We start from the raw sequence: 21325 nt of genomic DNA, 5'->3' as shown, positions 1-21325 counted from the left end.
ACATCTTTTTTAAAATGCGGTGCCCAGAACTGGACACAATACTCCAGCTGAGGCCTAACCAGAGCCGAGTAGAGCGGAAGAATGACTTCTCGTGTCTTGCTCACAACATACCTGTTAATACATCCCAGAATCACGTTTGCTTTTTTTGCAACAGCATCACACTGTTGACTCATATTTAGCTTGTGGTCCACTATAACCCCTAGATCCCTTTCTGCCGTACTCCTTCCTAGACAGTCTCTTCCCATTCTGTATGTGTGAAACTGATTTTTTCTTCCTAAGTGGAGCACTTTGCATTTGTCTTTGTTAAACTTCATCCTGTTTAACTCAGACCATTTCTCCAATTTGTCCAGATCATTTTGAATTATGACCCTGTCCTCCAAAGTAGTTGCAATCCCTCCCAGTTTGGTATCATCCGCAAACTTAATAAGCGTACTTTCTATGCCAATATCTAAGTCGTTGATGAAGATATTGAACAGAGCCGGTCCCAAAACAGACCCCTGCGGTACCCCACTCGTTATACCTTTCCAGCAGGATTGGGAACCATTAATAACAACTCTCTGAGTACAGTTATCCAGCCAGTTATGCACTCACCTTATAGTAGCCCCATCTAAATTGTATTTGCCTAATTTATCGATAAGAATATCATGCAAGACCGTATCAAATGCCTTACTAAAGTCTAGGTATACCACATCCACAGCTTCACCCTTATCCACAAGGCTCGTTATCCTATCAAAGAAAGCTATCAGATTGGTTTGACATGATTTGTTCTTCACAAATCCATGCTGGCTGTTCCCTATCACCTTACCACCTTCCAAGTGTTTGCAGATGATTTCCTTAATTACTTGCTCCATTATCTTCCCTGGCACAGAAGTTAAACTAACTGGTCTGTAGTTTCCTGGGTTGTTTTTATTTCCCTTTTTATAGATGGGCACTATATTTGCCCTCTTCCAGTCTTCTGGAATCTCTCCCGTCTCCCATGATTTTCCAAAGATAATAGCTAGAGGCTCAGATACCTCCTCTATTAGCTCCTTGAGTATTCTAGGATGCATTTCATCAGGCCCTGGTGACTTGCAGGCATCTAACTTTTCTAAGTGATTTTTAACTTGTTCTTTTTTTATTTTATCTGCTAAACCTACCCCCTTCCCATTAGCATTCACTATGTTAGGCATTCCTTCAGACTTCTCGGTGAAGACCGAAACAAAGAAGTCATTAAGCATCTCTGCCATTTCCAAGTTTCCTGTTACTGTTTCTCCCTCTTCACTAAGCAGTGGGCCTACCCTGTCTTTGGTCTTCCTCTTGCTTCTAATGTATTGATAAAAAGTCTTCTTGTTTCCCTTTATTCCTGTAGCTAGTTTGAGCTCATTTTGTGCCTTTGCCTTTCTAATCTTGCCCCTGCATTCCTGTGTTGTTTGCCTATATTCATCCTTTGTAATCTGTCCTAGTTTCCATTTTTTATATGACTCCTTTTTATTTTTTAGATCATGCAAGATTTCGTGGTTAAGCCAAGGTGATCTTTTGCCACATTTTCTATCTTTCCTAACCAGTGGAATAGCTTGCTTTTGGGCCCTTAATAGTGTCCCTTTGAAAAACTGCCAACTCTCCTCAGTTGTTTTTCCCCTCAGTCTTGATTCCCAGGGGACTTTACCTATCAGCTCTCTGAGCTTACCAAAATCTGCCTTCCTGAAATCCATTGTCTCTATTTTGCTGTTCTCCTTTCTACCCTTCCTTAGAATTGCAAACTCTATGATTTCATGATCACTTTCACCCACGCTGCCTTCTACTTTCAAATTCTCAACGAGTTCCTCCCTATTTGTTAAAATCAAGTCTAGAACATCTTCCCCCCTAGTAGCTTTTTCAACCTTCTGAAATAAAAAGTTGTCTGCAATGCAGTCCAAGAATTTGTTGGATAGTCTGTGCCCCGCTGTGTTATTTTCCCAACATATATCCGGATAGTATCAGGGGGTAGCCGTGTTAGTCTGTATCTACAAAAACAACAAAGAGTCTGGTGGCACCTTAAAGACTAACAGATCTGTTAGTCTTTAAGGTGCCACCAGACTCTTTGTTGTTTTTATATATCCGGATAGTTGAAGTCCCCCATCACCACCAAATCTTGGGCTTTGGATGATTTTGTTAGTTGCTTAAAAAAAGCCTCATCCACCTCTTCCACCTGGTTAGGTGGCCTGTAGTAGACTCCTAGCATGACATCTCCCTTGTTTTTTACCCCTTTTAGCCTAACCCAGAGACTCTCAACACTTCCATCTCCTATGTCCATCTCTACCTCAGTCCAAGTGTGTACATTTTTAATATATAAGGCAACACCTCCTCCCTTTTTCCCCTGTCTATCCTTCCCGAGCAAGCTGTACCCATCCACACCAACATTCCAATCATGTGTATTATCCCACCAAGTTTCAGTGATGCAAACAATGTCATAGTTGTATTTATTTATTAGCACTTCCAGTTCTTCCTGCTTATTCCCCATACTTCTCGCATTTGTATATAGGCATCTAAGATACTGGTTTGATCTTTCCTCCCAGTTTTGTCCTGACCCTCCTTTCTCTCTGCCAATATAGCCCACACTCCCTCTCGTTTCCGACCCATCTCCCAGGTCTCCATGTTCCCCACTTACCTGTGGGCTTTGCTCACCTGTCCCTGTCGAACCTAGATATTGTCATATCCCTCCATTGTTCTGGGGTTTGATGTTCCTCAGTTAAATTCTGACACAAAATTCTAGACATAGTTAAAGTTATGCCCTATCCTACTCCTCCCTGTCCATTTTGGAAGTCTTTCTCTAGTGATGACCCTGCCATACAAATCCCAAATGCTGCTGGCCCTAGAGTACATTTCAAATCCCATCAAATCTCATCCCTCCTTCTTCTTCTTCTTCTTTTTTTTTTTTTTTTTTTTTTTTGAATTTCAGGTGTCCCTGACCTGATCATCTCCTTTTCTCCTTCCTTTCTTCTCCACTCAACACCAGGACACAATGATTTCTGTAATATGGCTTTCAATGGTATATACCTTTTCTACCTTCATCAATTTTGCCCCCTAAACATATTCAAGAAACTGCCCATAAGCAAATAAATTTCCAGCACTTCTTTCAATCTGCCTAAAGTTCTGTTGTATTTTAAGTCAGTGCTTTGGAAGTATATGGCCACTGAGTGATGGGACAGCCCTCCATTCATGCCCGCTTGCTTTGACTGAGATCTTGGGCTGTTTGTTAATTTCCAAATATTTCAGTACTAGTGCTTCTTGGACTCCTTTTTAATTCCCCAAAGCTTTTATCTTGCCATTTTCTACCATTGTCAAGCAGCACTCTGAATGAAACACTTGTGACAAATTAAGGTCATCTTGGGATTTTCATTACATCATTATTAAAGTTCAGCACCCCCACACCATGCACAATACTGCACAAGTCAAGAGGTGCATTGTAGGATTTTGGGGGTTTTGCCTGTCTCCGAAACATCAAATCATTGTTGGAGACAGGTTACCAGACTTGATGCAACTACTGGTCTAAACAGGTATTGCAAACCCCTGTGTTCTTGTGTAATTTTGCCCATGGAGTTTCATCCTTCTGACTTCTGTTTCCATGGAAATGAGATCCAAAAGGTTGCTTATACCCAGCAGGCAGGCAGAGTGTAAGAAGTCAGCTGCTGACTGTCAACGCAAAGCTGCTATAGAAGTGCTAGTTTGCAAAGAAATTGCTACAGAGCATGGACCCAGTCCTAGCAACCTTTCTTCACATGGGTTGTTCTTATTCCCACAAATAGTCCCATTTAAATAAAGATTGGGAGTGGGTCCTTTACAAACAAAAAGATTTGTTTTGCCAGATTTTTACCTGGCTTCAATTTTGTGCAAATGCAGGCATTTCTGTGTGTGCACAAACAAGCATTTGGACAGTCAGATCAAGTAGTACAATTGTCCAGTTATGCAAACTGCATGAGTAAATGCTTGTGCACATACAGAAATCGATATGCCCCTAAAATGTACAAGTGCACAAAACAGAAGCTGCCTGACAATTTGGTTTCTACAACTGTGGAATACTTGGGAATATACTGATATTGTAGCGGTGGGGTAGGCAGAAGTTAAAAGTATATTAAATACCCTATGTTTTTGTTTTCTTAAAACACATTTTAAAATACTTTGTTGTATATTAATTAATTTACAGTGTGTTAAAAATGAATACACTCTAGGTTGGACATTTTTTGTGGATACGGACATCTAGTGTGGCTGAATAGTCTGTAGGCTTGGGTGTCTGCTATAGTCTCAGACCTTATGTCATTGATTACTTGTGGTGTCAGTGGGCTGATTAAGCTTACTTTATAAAGTAGGCAGACAACACAAAACACATTGGGAGACCCAAAGGAAGGGTTAGTTATAGGGTCAGAGCCTGCTTTTAGAGCTGGGTTAAAAACCCAGCAGAAAGCCTATGAGTTTCAGGCCCTAAGACACCATTGTAAATCTGGAGTAGATCTGGTAAAGGCATTAACTAAAATCAGAATTTGACTCAGAAAGGGATTTTTTTTCTGCTCTCACTGCCTTCTTAGCTATAGTGGGTCACAAGATTAGCATTAATGGGCTTTGTGGAAGGATGTTAAAGAAGATTGGAAGAGCACCAGGGATGACATGCTAAACTACCAAAGATAAGAATGAAACAACAAAACAGTGAGAAGTGAGGCCGGATTCACTAGTGGAATGATTGTAATTGGAACGTCTGAGGCAGCAGTTTGGCAGCTGGGGCTGCTGATGAATGAGAGTAGAGATGTAGGCAGAGGTAGAGTTTTGAAGGGCTTTGTAGGAGAGAAAATTATGTTTTGTATTCTCTGATTCTGAATGCAAGAAATCAAATGATTTGAATAATCGTATAAGTGTATAGATTAGCACCAAGATTCAGATGTCCAGAATACTTTCCAACCTGACGTTGATAGGGGTACATATTGTAGGAATACCTGAGTTGTGTAGAATCTCCCCCACCCTGGAAATTCTCAGCTGGCTGATCAAGTCAACTTCTTACATGAGCAGCACAGTACAAAGGGTTTTCGGTGGGGTTTGAATCTGACCCAATATTTTAAATTCTAAAACCTATGACATTCCAGACGGCTGTAAATTATGGGATTTTTGTCTTTCCTCTTCCTAGATGGGACCAGTATGTAGATCATAAAACCATATTAATTTCAAAGAGATAATTCATTTCAGTAGAACTTGCAAACATTCCACATGCTGAATCAAAATAAACAAAATAAACAGCTCTTATATTATTCTGATAAGTAAACAATTGGATTTCTCTCCCAAGTATTTTATTTCTCAGTTGACTCTGCACTTAGATATTAGTTTGTTTAGAGCTTACAAAAGAAATAAGAAGTCTGTGAAACATATATCACTCTTATGACCTACTGTATAGGGCAAAATATTACCCAGGTGTTTCTCAGTTTTCATATATGTACTGTATGAGCTGGAGCAGGAATGTTAGCTTCTCTTAACCTGAGACATAGAAGGCCAGGACAGACTGGTGCTCCAATATTTTTAGCTTCCATCTCTGCTCTCAATACCCAAACTGTTGCATGTGTAGTATACAGAGCCAATGGAAAGAGCTTTATTGCAGTGCAACGCCTCCTTCCTTCATGTAAGAGGAGGAATGTTGGCTGCATGGCCCTGGATCTCCCTCCCTGAAACCCTGTGGATGCCATTACGCTGATGCTCCTGGAACTGGATGTTTATGGAGTTTTGGAGCAGGCACTATTCTCTGTTCAATCCGTGGATTTACATATGGAAATCAAGGAGGGAGTTAAAATCTGTTTTAAAGCATTATTATTTCTGCCTCCTCTAGCACTCACGGATGTTACCGCTTGGGGCGGGGGGAATCTGTTCCTTTACATTGTCTACTAATACTCATGTCCATGTGTTAGAAAAGGATATTTATGACTGTTAGAATTATAAAAATTTACTAAAGGACTGTCACAGGGCACCTCCATCACTACCTGGTGAACCAGACTTCCTAGCCAGTTCAGGTAATTTCACAGTTACAAACACACACTGGGGTTTTTTTTTTCTTACATAGTAACACAGTGCAATGCAGATTTACAGCAAGGGTAGGCTTCTCTGCAGCCCTCACGCCTCAGTCCTGGCTCACTCTCTGAGCCTCCTTCTGAGCTACCCCTTGCTTCCTGTTTCATCCATTTATATTCTCCCAATTACCTTGTTAGCTCAGTGATTGCCACCCAAGTGCTCTCAATCCCCCAACAGAAAGCCTATAATTAATTCCAGCTGGGCCTGCAGCCTTCTTCAGACTTCAGCAATGTCCGTGTCAGGGTGCTGCTGATAGTGCACACCTCCCCTTATTTCACCTGAGGCCTTTTCTTGCCTCTGAAAGAGGTCCTCTTTGCTGCCTATGCATTATCCTCTTTTTGGGGTTGGGATTCTACTGGGGATGTCAGTGCCCTTTGGGGATAGCCCTTCATAGACTACCTGTGAGGGTCTCCTGTCTTCCATCCACAAAAAGTACACTTTGACAATGGAGGTTATCCCTACAGCTCTGCCTCAGCCCATAGGTCATCGCACCAGTCACATCCCACAAGCCTTTGCTGCAGTTTACTTGGCTCTGGACTTATATCTATCCACATGAATTGTCCCTCTAGGGCCATCATTTTGGGATCCCTCTCTTCCCCTGCCTTATCTTTCCCTTGGTTTGGGACTGCCAGGGTAGGTTGGCCCACCAAGGCTTCCTTGTCAGGAACCCAACCCCCCTCAATTCAGCTTGTTCTTCTGGGGGAAGGGGGTGTCAGCTAAGCCTCCACCCTCTTTGGCCTCTAGGTGTCACTGCTTTGTCACCCCGGCTTCACTGTCCTCTCACATTTCTCCTCCCCCCAAGTCCTCCAGTGTATCATCTCTTTCTGAGCCTGTTTTCTTATGTCTAGGGTTATCACACACTGGACCTGGAGGACTCCTGGAGGGTGTACACTCATGAGCTTCTCATGCTGACCCACCAGTTAGGTCCCTTCTCTACCCTTTCTACCCCTTCTACATAAGAGGAATGGGGTCCAGTCAGTTCCTAGCATTACTGTGTAAGGCAATGACTTTACTATCCCTACTCACTGCCATCTAAACTTCCCTGATACTTCCAAGGGGATAAAGGCAATGGGATAAATACTCTTTTCCCCGTGTATACAATAGATCATTATCATTGCCCCCTCCTATCGCCACTGCAGTCTTACCAGGGCACTCCATACAAGGGAACATGCTGCCGCTGAATCCACAACACCCCTTGTCGTTGTTCTGCCTACTTTGATAGAAATCGTTCTTACCCCATGTCCCCTTTTTACACCTGTCCACTCTCAGAACCTATAGTCCATATAGGGACAGTCACTCTTTATGTGTCCTTTGCCCCCACACTGGTAGCAGACTACTGCGCAGGCATCTGAGGCACCATTGCTTGCTCCCCACGTTCCTTTCTTGTGCTTCGCTGTATGAGATTCTTCTGCCTTCTTTTCCCCACCTTTGGTCATTGGGATACACAGCTCTTTTTGCGGAAAATCCACTTCCACATACTCATGGTGGGGTGGCTTCCCTGCAGCCCTCACGCTAGTGCAGCCTGGCAGCTAATAAGAGAAGGGCTTATTGGGAGCCAATCAGGGCCTGGATTGGAGACAGTCAATCAGGGCCAGGCTCAGCCCTATAAAAAGGCTGCTCTGAGAGAGGAGAGGCAGTCTGTCCCAGACCTTCAGGGAGGAAGGTCTGTCTCTTGAGCAGGAGACCAACACCCAGGACAGCGCAGTGCTGGGCAGGCTCAGGGAAGCAGAGTGGAGCTTCAGCCTGCTACCTGCCAGACTGCCGGTCCTGAGTGGAAGGGCCTAGAGGGTGCAGTGGGGTCAGAGGGGAAGTGACCCAGGGAAGGCTGAAGGCAAGGGGAGAGAAGGAGGGCCGAGAGGCTGCTGTTAGAGGGTCCCTGGGTCGGGACCCAGAGTAGCGGGCGGGCCTGGGTCTCCCCCATTTCCCGCTTGTGCTGCACAAAACTTATCAAAACTAAATTAATACATATGATGCGTGTCTGATGGCTCCTTTCTAGAATAAATGGAATTAGTACAAGAAACCAATTTGGAGAGAGATGCAGCAGAGCTGGTACTAAGATACACCAGGACAAATTCTCGGTCATAAATAGGTATAACTCCATTGATGTCCATGGAGTTTTGTTCGCTTACACGAGCACAGAAAATAGCGCATCAACTCTAGATAATTTGAGTAAATACGAAATGAGATAGCTCCTGAGCACAGAACTAGCAGCCTTAAAAATTATACCAATAAACTGCAAAACCAAAACCACACCACTTACTGATATATGAATTGTTGTCTACTGTACAGAGTGAAATGTGAATGCTCCCTTTTTTTTACTTGAATAATATGAACATATATGAGCTTATGTGCCAAACCATTTGAGAGCATTCTACCTGTTTGCTCATCACAATTGTTCAGGTAGTCAATTTGTTTTGGAATTTGGGTACAGCTAACAGCAATCACGATGATTATGTATGCTTGGGTAACCTTTCCATACCCAATCTTCTACACTGTATTGTTACATAAGTATCTTTGGGTTAAGAGAATTCGACAGCATTTGGAGAGACATTTTGTTCTTGTGGAGAGGGCAGTGGGACTGGGAGTCAGGAGATTTGGTTCTATTTTCAGTTTTGTCATTGACCTGCTGTGTAATGTCAGGCAGACTCTTCACCTCTCTGTATGTCTGTTACCACTCTATCTTTGTTTGTCTTATTTATTTAGATGGTAAGTTCTTTGGGGCAGGACTGTTCTTCAGTACTTGTTTGTGCAATCCCTAGCACAGTGAGGCTCAGGTTTTGGTTGGGGCCCCTAAGCTCTACTGTAACACACACAATAAATAATACTAAGTGTTAGTGAAAGATTGCGAAGAGTCAGGCATGCTGTTTAAATCTACAAGTGCCATTCCTTCTTTAGATAGCCATATTGCTATTACATATCTTCTTGTATCTGGACACTAGGGTGACCAGATAGCAATTGGGACAGGGAGTCGGGGATAATAGGTGTCTACATAAGACAAGCCCTGAATATCAGGACTGTCTCTATAAAATCGGGAGATCTGGTCACCTTACTGGGCCCACTCATTGCCACCCGTGTGTCCAGGATAGGATACTTCAACATGGGAGGAAAGGGAAATCTATGAAGAAGATGCTTGGAAGCCCATGGTAGCAGAGGACCAGTTCCCAAAATACAACTTGTGATCTTGCCTTGAAGTTACCAAACAGCCAAAGAGTCGTAACCTGATTTGTCTTGATTGCTTCTTGTTGGCTGTTCTTTCACAGTTGGAGAAAGGAAAAACAAAGTTTGTACATGTTCATTCTGTCTAATTCTTTCCCCATGCTGTGATTTTGTGGGGCAAATAGAAGAGAGGTCAAGCTACACTTAAAGTGTCTTGTGAGGGTGAGGAACGGAAGGACACTTTTCTGACCATCACAATCCACAATTTGGAAATGCTTGTTAGCAGAGCCTTTATATGTAATTATAGGAAACTGTATGTGGCTCATTAAGGGCAAATGACTGCAGTAGTGTTGACATCCTGGGTTTTCTTAGAAGTACATGTTCAGTTCAATCGCAAGTATGTTTGTACAATGCTGTACACACTGTTGTGATCATGAAATAATTGCGTCATCTGGTGTTAGTAACCTTCCCCGTATGTTTGCTGAGCCTACCAGTTCTGTAGTGTTGCAGCAGACAGGGACATGAATTTTGATTCCTGATTCCATTTTCTAGAATCTTCAAGATTAAGGCCTACAATACCATAAAAGCCTGATCAAAAGCTCACTGATGTCAATGGTAGTCTTTCCACTGACCTCCGTAGGATTTGGAGCAAGTCCAAAGTGTGTAGACTTGTGGAACTTTTGCAGAATCTAGAATTGTTACCTTTAGAAAAAAAACTTTTTTTTCTTAGTGCTTTTTTAGTATTTTATCATCACTTTTGATAATCCCTAAATAAATTTAGAGAGCTGCACAGATTTGTCACTGGGTGGCCAGGGGCGGCTCTAGGCACCAGCAAAGCAAGCAGATGCTTGGGGCAGCTCATTTGCAGGGGCAGCAGCCGGCAGGGATCCAGCATGGGAGCTGAGAACCAACAGGGGGCCATGGGAGCTGTAGTTACTTGGTTAGCTCCCTGCCTATAGAGCCAGGAGCAGGGAAAGAACTACATTTCCCAGTAGGGTGACCAGACGTCCCGATTTTGTCGGGACTGTCCCGATATTTGCTCGTTTGTCCCGCGTCCCGACCGATGTTTGGTCGGGACACTGGACAAACAAGCAATTTTTGCCCTCCGCTCTGGCTCGCGCCCCCTCCCTCGCCCCAACTCCGCCCCCTCCTTCCCCCATTGGATAGCTCCCCAAATCCTCGGCCTGGCCCCACCCCCTCAACTGCCCCATTGGATCCCTCCCCAAATCCCCGCCTCTTTCCGAAGCACGCCGCATTCCTCCTCCCTCCCAGGCAAGCGCTGGAGGGAGGAGGCCCGGGGACAGCGGGATGAGTCCGGCCTGGCCCTGGCCCAATCGCAGGCAGGAGGGCGGGGGGTACCTGCAGGGGGGCAGCCCCGGGTCCAGCCTGGGGAACCGGCTCCCTACGCACCCATGGGTGGGGGGGCAGCAGCTGTCCGCGTGGGGACTCTGGTTCCTTGGGGCTTCACCTCCGCCACGTGCGCTCCGGCCCCGGAGGGGTGTAGTTGGCGCTGGGTGCCAGGCAGATGCCTCTGCCTGACACGCGGCGAGGGAGAGGCGGAGTAGCAGCTGGAAGGGCCGGTCGGGCTGCACTCCCGGGCCCGCGGGGAGCTGAAGCCTGCCAGGGAAGGGGCTGGCGCGCCCGCGGCCAGCCCAGGACGGTCTCTGCACAGGGACTTGGCGGGGGTGCTCCCCCTGTCCGTGCCCATCTCCGCGGCATCGGGCTCCGGGCGGGGGTTGTTGCATCCCGGGACCCGGGGGCCGCTGTTTACCGGCACCAGCCTAGGCGCTTCCCGCTTGTTCGTGGTTTTTTTTTTTTTCTCCCTACCGGCTTTTTTATTTTTTGGCTCCGCCCCCCCCCGCGTCCCGATATTTCGCCTCTCTGATCTGGTCACCCTATTTCCCAGCATTCCCTTGGCCGCTATCAACAAGAAAGGGAGGGGGAAGAAGTATGTCGCTGAAACCTCATGCTGCAGCTTGCTGTGAATGGAGAGCTCACTGCTAGAAGTGGTGGTCCTGTGGATGGGGAACAAGTGTGCCCAAGGAGTAGAAGGCTTTGCCCCAGAGATCCCCTTCAGAAGACATCCCCAGCCTGGATTAGGGATACTGCTGTGACCTCACCTTGCAGCCCCCCAAAGAAAGAATTGGGTGGACTAAATGGACAGTGCACCTCTCTATCTGAAGCCTAGCAAGGAAGGTACGTGGATCCCACTAGAATTTAAAATGAAAAGTAAGGGAGGGGAGACTCTGCTAGAGGACTTGGGCAGCTTTAGATACAGTACCAGGCTCATAGGAGGATTTCCATTTCTGAGCCATGGAAGCAGAAATTGACTTTTCCTTTCCAGATTTAGCTAATATTCAGAAAGGGAATCTAGCACCTGCCTTCCAGATTTGAACACCCTCAAAATTCAGGCGTGCTCAAGCTCAATTTGGGCAGCTGTTACTTCATTTCTCCCAAATCAAATATACTGATCCACTGTAACTTGCTGTAGAAAAAGTAGGATAAAATTGAGCAAGAAATGCTTCCCAGTGGTTATTAGGACTAGAATTACTATTTTCAACAGCCATTGCCATTTAAAAAAAAAAATTAGTTTTATTTGTTTAAAAGGAAGACAGTGATATTGCATTGGCAATTTTCCTCATAGAAACAAAGAGTGGAACAAAAAAATAATAAAGGCACCTCAACTTTTCCTCATTTATGGAGGACAGTTTTATAATATGCATCCAGAAATCCTCCAGTCACACAAGTTGAAAATTGTTCCACTTTACTAGAGTTCTGTAACCATATGGGAACCAAACCTGTCTGTGTTCTGTGCACATCCAAAATTCCTGCTGAATGACCCACCTTGGGAGTGAGTTACCAGTCACCCAGGGCTGGGGTAGAAGGAGGGGGCAGTTGGCGGGGGAGAGCCCAGGGCTGGGGTGGCAGAGAGTGTAGGTGGAGGGGGGACACCCCAGGGCTGAGGGAGCAGGGTGTGTGTGGGTGGGGGAGGCCCAGGTGGGGGGGAAAGGGAGGAGCCCAGAGCTGGGGAAGTAGGGGGTGCAGGTATGGGGGGGAGAGCCCAGGGCTGGGGCAGCAGGGGGGTGTGGGTGGGGGGGAGCTCAGGGCTGGGATGGCAGGGGGGTACAGGTGGGGGGGGAGCTCAGAGCTGGGCAGCAGGAGGTGTGGGTGGGGGAGAGCTCAGGGCTGGGGTGAGGGGGCAGCCAAACATTTTTTTGCTTGGGGCAGCAAAAAACCTAGAGCTGGCCCTGTGGGTGGCAATGGCCCTTTGGCCCTGCTCCTCACCTGTGACTGGTCAACTGACCCCCAGGTGAGCTTTAAAAGAGAGCACCTGGGCTTAGAGAGAGCGAGAAAGAGAGAGAGACCGAGACCTGATGAGAGGGAGCTTGAGAGATAGTCAAGAAAGGGGTGCAGATAGCAGACATGGCCTTCGCTGCCTGCTCTTTGGGAATAGGGAGTCTTGAAGAGCAGCAGGACTGTCAGAGTCTCTTGGGAGGGAAGGCTGGGAAGCAGAAGCAGCTGTTCTGTTTAAGGACTTAACAAGGCAGAAGGAATCTGAGAACTAAAGAAGGAAACACTCTTGGGAGATGTAGCCCAGAGTGGGCTGAGAAACTGTGTTTTTGGTGATTTGATCTAAGTTTGGACATAAAACCATCTGGACAGAGACTGTGGGCATGGCAGTGAGCAGGGGAAAAGGCCTGTCTTGTTACAAGGATTTAGTCACAAAAAACACTTTTAAAAATCAATGATGTCTGTGTAACTAAATCCCAAACTACTATCCAAAAAAAAAAAAAAAAAGGGGGGGGGGTGGCATTCCAGAGGCTCCACCAGTTTGGGATATGATTAGATCTGTGCAAAAGATTGCAACGAAATTTTCACAAAACTCCCTGGATTTCAAATTTTGTCTCAAACTCTGCATAGAGACTACGTTCTTAAAAAGACTGCTCATGAGTAATTTGGGTGAATTTTTGCTCAGAAATGTGTGGCTTGGACATGAAACCATACCTCACTATGACACGATTGCACATTGAATAATTGTCTCCCTGTTTGAAATACTCAGACAAATCTTGCAGGGCAAAGTTTAAAGCTTTATATTTCAATGTATGCATTTTAATTGCATGGTGATCCTGATGTAACGTCTCAAAAATGTTGGTACATAAAATGTACATAAAATGTTGGTACATTACTTCATAAAAAGTAATGCAAGCCTAATGACCCTTGCAAAGTATATGGTCAATAAAATTGCTTCTAATAAATCCATATATGCTTATTTCTGTTAAATATTATAATAGCCAAAGAAGAGGAGGCCCTGAATTGTTTCTTTTGGAAAAAGACCAAAATAGTCTAGGGATGTGAATGTACAGCCAATATGTTGTCTTAACCCTTTGACGTTTATTCTCCCATGAATTTATGTGATTAACTTTCAGAATGATGTAGATGTGTTGACGGAAGATTAGAATGCTTCACTTTCTGAATTCATCTAGTAGCTGTGTAATAGCCAGCAACTATTGTGTAGTTATGATTCAGTTGTACACTCTTGTAACTTCTTCCACATCACATGAATCCTCAACAAAATTAAACAGCCCCAATCTATTCCAGAGTGTGTATGGGCAAATAGGTCACCACATACACCTTCTGGGATTGTCCACACATCCAAATATTTTGGTCACACAGAGATAAAAGCTTGCAGAAACCCAGAACATTAAGTTTTGCGAGACTCTCTCCCAAATCTACAAAGAACAAAGGTATACATTCAAAATATTAACAATAACAGCTTGGATTATATGGTACCAAGACTGGTTTGAGAAGCATTAGGCTTTTAGCTAGTGAGTTACTTATAATATACAAAATCTGAATTTAATTAAAAATTACATCATACTATCTCTAGAAAGATGATAATCTGTCATTTATAAATTAAATTCTTACTGCATACTTACCTGAGTATAACTCTGCACCAAACCCCCATGTGTGTATGTTTATAAAACCTCTATGCCAACAATTGGCAGAACTATCAGTTTAGATAATGTAGCACCAAATATCTATGTTTATAGTTATTTGTAACAATAGAGCACCAAGTAGTATCACTGCGAAAGTTTAAATCAGTGGTTCTCAACTTAGGGGCTGCAGTCAGCTGCGGCCTATTTGACATTGTCAGAGCCATATAGGTACTATATATATTGTGTGGATGAATATTGTCTCCTGGGCATTATTTCAAAAAAATTAAAGGAGGGCAAAGTTGTGCCTGCATACCTACTTCTACCTCCCCACTGAGGCTGTGGCTCATTGTAGGGAGTTAGCAGGCCATTCCCATCCGGGAGGGTGTCTCATTGATGGCCGTTCCATGGCAGAGCTTGGGGCCTGGGTCACTCTGTGCTCAGCTCCAGCCCAGGCCATCGCGGCTGCTGCTTCCTGTCTGGCTAATGGGGAGAGTGGGGTGATACTGACATCATGGAGATTTGGCCTCTGGTCCAGCCTGTCCCACAGCAGCTCTCACGGGCCCGGGGGGTGGAGACATCGCAGTGCCGGCTGGCGAGGAGCTATGCAAAGTCAGGAAAGGGGGTCACTCGCCCTTTGCCCCATAGCAAAAAACACCCATAATTCTCTAGCACTTGTGAAGGTGGAGTCTTTGCTCATTTGCTTTCAGAAAAGTTTGTCCTCACGGTAAAAAGTTTAACAACCACTAGAGAAGAAGATTGTTGTACTCAGCGTATGGATAGTGTGACCAGACGTCCAGTTTTTATAGGGACAATCCCGTATTTAAGCCATCCTGAAGTTGTCCCAACTTTTTCTTTAAAACGGGCAAATTGTCCTATATTTTCTGTCTCCCCCTCATCAGTACTAGCAGGTCCTGCTGCTGGCTGGATCCCTGCTTGCCAGCTGCCTGCCCACTAACGGTGAGTGGCGGGGGTCCAGTGGCCAACAATGGGGGTGGGTGTGCAAGGCTGGTGGCGGGGTAACGCTGCAGCGTGCAAGGCCAGCCACTCCCCCTGCTGGTCCATCAGTGCAGCCCCCGCTGCAGGCTGGCTCTTGGCCAGCACGACCCTGTCCTCCATCCCATTTCTGGCCGGCACTGGCTGTGAGCTGCGGTGGCTGGTGCGTGTGGGCAGGCCCCAGGCAGCGGCCAGTTATGTCTTGCCTGTGGCGCCCACCCATCGCCCCTTTGCATGTTCTCCCGCTCGCTGTCCTCTCTCTGCTTTGCCCTTCACCCCCCCAACCCGCTGCTCCTCCATATTCCCCCCCGGCGGGGCACATCCTGCTCCTGGTGCTGTGCGGAGAACCAGCCCCTGGTGAGAGCACTCAGCTCACCAACATCTTGGCTGGCAGGCTCCTTCCTTCCCTCACTGCCTCCGACTGGGCCAGCGCCCCGGGAAAGCCCAAGACCCTCCAGCCCAGGGTGCTGGCCAGGAGGAATGAACCCCGCACAGCGCTGGCATGGGGAAGCCTCTCCACGCCTCAGCTAAGCTCTGGAGTGGCAGGGGGACGGGGGGAGGGGAGCGATTTCTAGCTTGTTTGCGCCCTGACTCTGCAGGTTCCACAGCAGCCCCGGGCAGGGGCTTAGGACCCTCTTCATCAGCCCCTCCACCCTGCCCTGGGTCCTACCCCTAGGGAATGACGGGCTGCTCAGTCCCTTAGACACCTGTCCCTGTTCAGCCACCTCTCTGGCCGGGTTCGCTGAAGCCCTTGCAGTCAGGTTCCCTGCGTCCTGGTGCACAATTAATCCTTAGGGCTTAACCCCTTCCTGCTCATGCTGTAGCTGGGGGACAGGAGACGACTGGGTTACTTCGGTGGCCAGTAGCAGCCTGAGGTGTTAGCTGCCTTTTGAAACTGTGTGGACAGGAAGGGACAAGCTGTTTCCAGACGCAGGGAAGTGGGCGAGGGGGGTGGAGGGGTGGGAAGAGATAAGCTCTGCAAAGACATGGGCCAGGTCGTCCCTTCCCCATTCCCCACCCCTGCGGTTGGAAGCAGCTCCCATCCCTTCCCTCCCGCACAGTGCCAAAAGGTTGCTGCTGGCCACATTCTGGTGTGAACCCTGGCAGAAATCTGGGGAGTGGGGCATGTGACCCTGCATGAGTTGCCTCTGGAAGATGTAGCGCCAGGTACAAGGAGAGGCAGGTCTGTCCCAGTGGCCCAGCCAGGGATGGAGGGCAGAGAGCACAGGGCAGGGAGGGTCAAATTGTTCAGTTACCTACCCTGTGTGAGAGAGGTGTATGGCAGTGTGTGTTTGTTACCTCTCCCCGTGTGAACCTTAAAGATAAGAAGGTAAATAAATAGAATCCTGCTACGCAGTATTTCTTTTTAACAAGGTCTCAATCAACTTGATGTTAATTTGAACATTTTGTACTGCATATTTCTGATTGATTGCCATTGAACTCACTTGAATACAAGTAATTTTACCAGGTGTCCCGTATTCAGCATACGGAAATATGGTCACCCTATGTATGGATCTTATAGCAGTAAAGCTACTGTGGCCTAGTACTTAACGCATAAAATGGAGTCATATGTTCTGGGTTCTATTCCTAGCTGTGCCACTGAGTTGTGGTGTAAATTTGGAAAACTTAAACCTCTCTATTCCCCAGTTTCTCCATCTATTAAATAGGGATAACAATACTTTCCTACCTCACAGGTGTGTTGTGAGCCTTAATTAATTAATGTTCACCCTTGTAAGAAAGTCACTAGAAAAGGACAACACATTATTTATTTTTATTATTCTCCTCCTCATCCGCAACTTCATCATCACTAGCTTGACTAATACCCGGAGCAAGTTAATAATGAGATCTTGAGGCTTAGAAGAGCCTATTGGGTGGAAAAGGTAAACCAGAAATGAGGGAGAAGTTCCACAAGTGATGGAATGGAGGCTGAAGTCTCTTGCACAACAGATACATATTTTCCTGGCCTCCATCCTGCCACTGAACAGACTGGAGGTAGACAAGTATGTGACAGAGGAGTGGCAGAGGTACCTGCCCAAGCTCAGCACAGAGTAATTTAAATCTCCAGTGAGTCTTGGAACAACAGTGGAATACAGACTATTCTCTTACCCTTGATGGCAGTAGGACATTATGGAAGACAGTTTCTGGGTAGGATGTAAGGGCAAGGAAGAAGAGTACAGCCAACTGCAATTTTATAGTAACTATGTTGTTTTATGTAGTTACAATGACTTTGGCATTTGAAAAATGTTTTTGGATCATTTGGCTGTTTTTTGAGTGTGGATCTACTTTTTTGTGAGCAATGCCTCATGTTGCAGGTTAGTATAATTTGTTGTATAGCTTTGCAATGCCATGTCTGTCTAGATTATGGAGTGCACATTCTTATGACTTCATGTTTTTATCTTTAACAAATTCATGGAGAGGAGAGAACTTTTTAAAAAGTTGATTAGGCTTTTGTACCTGTAACTAAACTGGATACGATGAGTGGTAGGACCAACATCTGCAACATTCTCATCAGTAGTTCTCCTGGAAAGGAAAAGTACTTGACTTCCCGGTAGGTCATTTTGTATGGTCGGAGACAAAATCCAAGGATTATGCCTGAGGGAAACAAAAAGCATAATTTACTTGTCTAGGTTAAGCACTAGTAACATAATATGAACATAAATGTGTGTGCAGTAGTTGCCGTTAGGTGTCTCAGTACAACATACAGTGTTTTTATGGACCAGATTCTCATATTCTTACTCACATTAAGTAGTCCCATTGAGGTAAATGGAAATTGCTTCTGAACATGAGTAAGAGTATCAGAAGGTGGTTTATTGTTTGCACTATAATTTTATTTATTTATTGGATTTATAGAAAAGATTTTTCAGTCATTAGGTGCCCAGTTAATGCTCCAGGTCTCTTTGTAATATTAAAATATACAATTTTCAAATAAAAAACAGTAATGCACTGGTCATATGGCCTGGGGAGAGAAGGAATCTGTGAGGTTACCAGGTCACAAAGCACGTTATAGAGCCGGCACCTTGCTCTGTGGATGGAGCTGTCCTTAAATTCTACTGCAATATGATTGTGATTGTTCTCTTCAGAGGCGATGTGTAGGGGGCGCATGTGTGGGTCAAGCGCCTCCTCAGATTAGCCTGCTGGGGGTGGGAAGGAAGAGGGCTCGGTCGTTCTCTCTCTGTGCCTCCCTCCCTGGCACATTTGCCCACACTCCCTGGCAGCTGCGTGGGGGGCGGGATGGAGCTGCTTCTGCCTGAGTCTGGCTGGGAGGCAGCGGCGGCCCGCTCCCTACCCGGGCTCGTCTGCCAGGGACAAGGGACAAGCATGCCAGTGCGGGGTGGGGGCGGCTCCAGCTTGCTCAGCCCCTGTCCCCCGGCAGCAGGGCCCAGCCGGGAGGTGGGTCCCCACTGTCTCCCAGCCAGGCTCTCTCAGGCAGAAGCAGCTCCATCCTGCTCCCTGCCCGGCTGCCAGGGAGAGTGGCCAAATGTGCCAGGCGGAAGTGCAGGGAGAGAAGGACAGAGCCCTCTCTCCCTCAGGTAATGTGGGGCGGGGAGAACATGGTGTCCTGGGCTGGGCTCAGGGTGGTGGGGGGTGTCACTGGCAGAGGAGACACATGGGGCAGTCATGTGTCCTCACCTTTAAATTGTGCCCCAACCCCAGTATAGAGAGGCATCAGTTGTCTATGGTTCTCTTCTTTGTATGGGAAACACAATTCTTGTGCATAAAGAATCCATTGGAGTAATGTATGTGGACACTTCATTTCTGCACTTAATAAGCACTATGCTGAATAATAAGCATGTAAAATAGACCAGCTTCTTACTTAGGCTCTGATCCTGTAATTATCTTCAGATGGATGCATCCTGTTGCCCCACTGAAATCAGTAAGGGTCTGTTAGCCTGTCAGGATCCAATCCTTATACTGTGTTATAAGGGCTACATTTTCTGGTCCAGTCAGGCCATTTTTTGCACATAATGGAGAATTGGGGCCCCACTATGAGCCTGTGTCAGTGGATAGTTCTATGAATATTATCTGAATGTGAAAGCAAGTTACTGCAGCTCCTGAAACTTGAGATGCCAAGAATTTCTGCAGATTTTTCAGTTTTATTTAATATGCTGTTCAGTAAACCACTGTATGCAGTATTACAATGGTTGTCCAGCATTCCATAGTGGAAGGAATCAGAACTTCTGAGATGCAGAGAATGATCTAGAGGCCTGAGTTCTAATCTTTGCTTTGCCAATGACATCATGTATGGCTGGGGCAAGTCATTTAACCTCTCTGGATCTCCGTTTCCCCTCTTGTAAACTGGTATAATGATACATAATGTCCCTGCCTCAAAGGTGTGTTTTGAGGATTAATTATGGTAAGATAATGTTATTAGCAGTGCAGGAAAGGATTTAAAAGAATAATTCCCTCCAGTGCAGGAGTCACTAACAGGGCCGGCTACAGGCACCAGCTTGGCAAGCAGGTGCTTGGGGCGGCCACTCCGGAGAGGGGCGGCAGGTCCAGCTAATCAGCGGCAATTCGGCGGACAGTCCCTCGCTCCCGCTTGGAGCGAAGGACCCTCCGCCGAATTGCTGCCGCAGATCGCAATCGCAGCTTTTTTTTTTTTTTTTTTGGTTGCTTGGGGTGGCCAAAACCCTGGAGCCGGCCCTGGTCACTAGGTGAAATTTTATGGACTGTGCTGTGTAGAAGGTCAGGCCAGCATGATCATAATAATCCAGTCTGACCTTAAAAATCTGTGAAAAATAAAAGATATTTAATATGACTTTAGTAGTGATTTTAAATATTTAAATACCACATTTTATATCCTTGCTAAAGAACATATTTACAATGTTTTTTTTTAAGTGACTAATGAGTCTGAAAAAGATATGGCAAATTTTCTTAACTTGTTTCAATTCAGTCTGTAGTGCTAGCTTTTAAAAATCTTCAACAATAAGACAAATCAGCTTATTGATGTAGTAGACTTTTAAAGATAAAGTATAGTGATAAGGCTATGTATCAAAATCAAATCAGGAAGCAGGGCCTGATCTAGTGTTGCTGTGAAGCAGGGTGCTTAACATCTCTTAGCAGTTGCTAGTACCCTGCAGGATCAGGCTTGAAGAGGCTGAATGCTGGAGCTGGCCTTTTTCAGTAAGAGTTTCAGGTTTCCGATTCAGTCTGAACATTGTACTGAAACAAAGCCTCACATTAAATGTTCCCACAACCTGTTGCACGGGTTTTTCCTCTATACAAGTAAAGAGCAAGCAATCTATGATATCAGAAGCCCAACTTTCTGAATGGTAAAATAGTGCACCACTTCTGCATTGTAGTGGAGAACCATTTTGTAACAGAATCTTTTGGCTTCTTCAAGACAAAAATCAATACTGTTTGTTAAAGTCAGTGAGTGGAATTTTAAAAGATAATTATGGTACTGCAACAAAACCAGACCCTTGGTTGAATTGTACACTTATTCTTGTAAACAGAAAGAACTGAGGTTGGGAATAATCAGAGACTGGTTTTAGGATGTACCCGTCACAGATGCAACTGAATTCCTGGAAAACTCCCAGCTTGTGGGACAGTTCCAATGGTGGAGTATTTTGTTATCTTTTGTGCATCGATTGACATTTTACTAACGGACTAGCATTAGACAGTGCTAAAAGTGCAGAGGACAGTGTGATCTCTGTTGGCCAACTGTGAGAAAACACCCAGCTGCTAGAACTTCTTCATTTATTTGACTAGAATGTGGGGATGGAGGGAATTTTAAGCTGTGCCCCAATTTCCCCTGGGACACACGAGGAAGGGTACATTTGAAGAAAGGAGATACAAGGTGAAAACATAGTTGGGAAGGGAGGAAAGAGAGGAAATCTGCCATGAAGAATGTGGGGCTTCCAAAATCCTAGACCCAGCCTTGGGAATATTTTATTGCAGTTTTTTTTAGTGATTATATTCAAATGAGATTCAGCATCTTTAAAAACAATGGACAAAATGGTCCAAAACACAAATTATTCATAGAAAGAAGAAATTAATAAGGCTGGCAGTGGCATAGGGATGAAAGTGGGTAAACAAGTTAGATGTGATCTTATAATACATACGACATTAAAAAAAAAAGGCAAATGTGCTTTGGGATTGCTTATACTGAGCCATGATATCATAGGACAGGGAGAAGCATGACTCTGGTGAAACTAAAACTGGAATATTGCATTCAA

At 45.5% G+C, this 21325-nt stretch overlaps 1 protein-coding gene across 1 annotated transcript in view; it reads right to left on the bottom strand.

Moving 5' to 3' along the window:
* The window catches only part of SLC1A3 (solute carrier family 1 member 3), a 95425-nt gene that overhangs the window by 49062 nt on the left and 25038 nt on the right, over positions 1–21325 (bottom strand). Inside the window, exon 3 of the mRNA XM_034773202.1 lies at positions 17601–17738. Within this exon, the coding sequence (XP_034629093.1) occupies positions 17601–17738 (138 nt within the window). The remainder of the gene's footprint in view (positions 1–17600; positions 17739–21325) is intronic.

The sequence above is a fragment of the Trachemys scripta genome, chromosome 6, assembly GCF_013100865.1.
Source record: "Trachemys scripta elegans isolate TJP31775 chromosome 6, CAS_Tse_1.0, whole genome shotgun sequence".
Taxonomy (NCBI): Eukaryota; Metazoa; Chordata; order Testudines; family Emydidae; genus Trachemys; species Trachemys scripta.
Note: the sequence above shows the minus strand (reverse complement) of the source record. Positions and strands in the feature narration are given on the sequence as shown.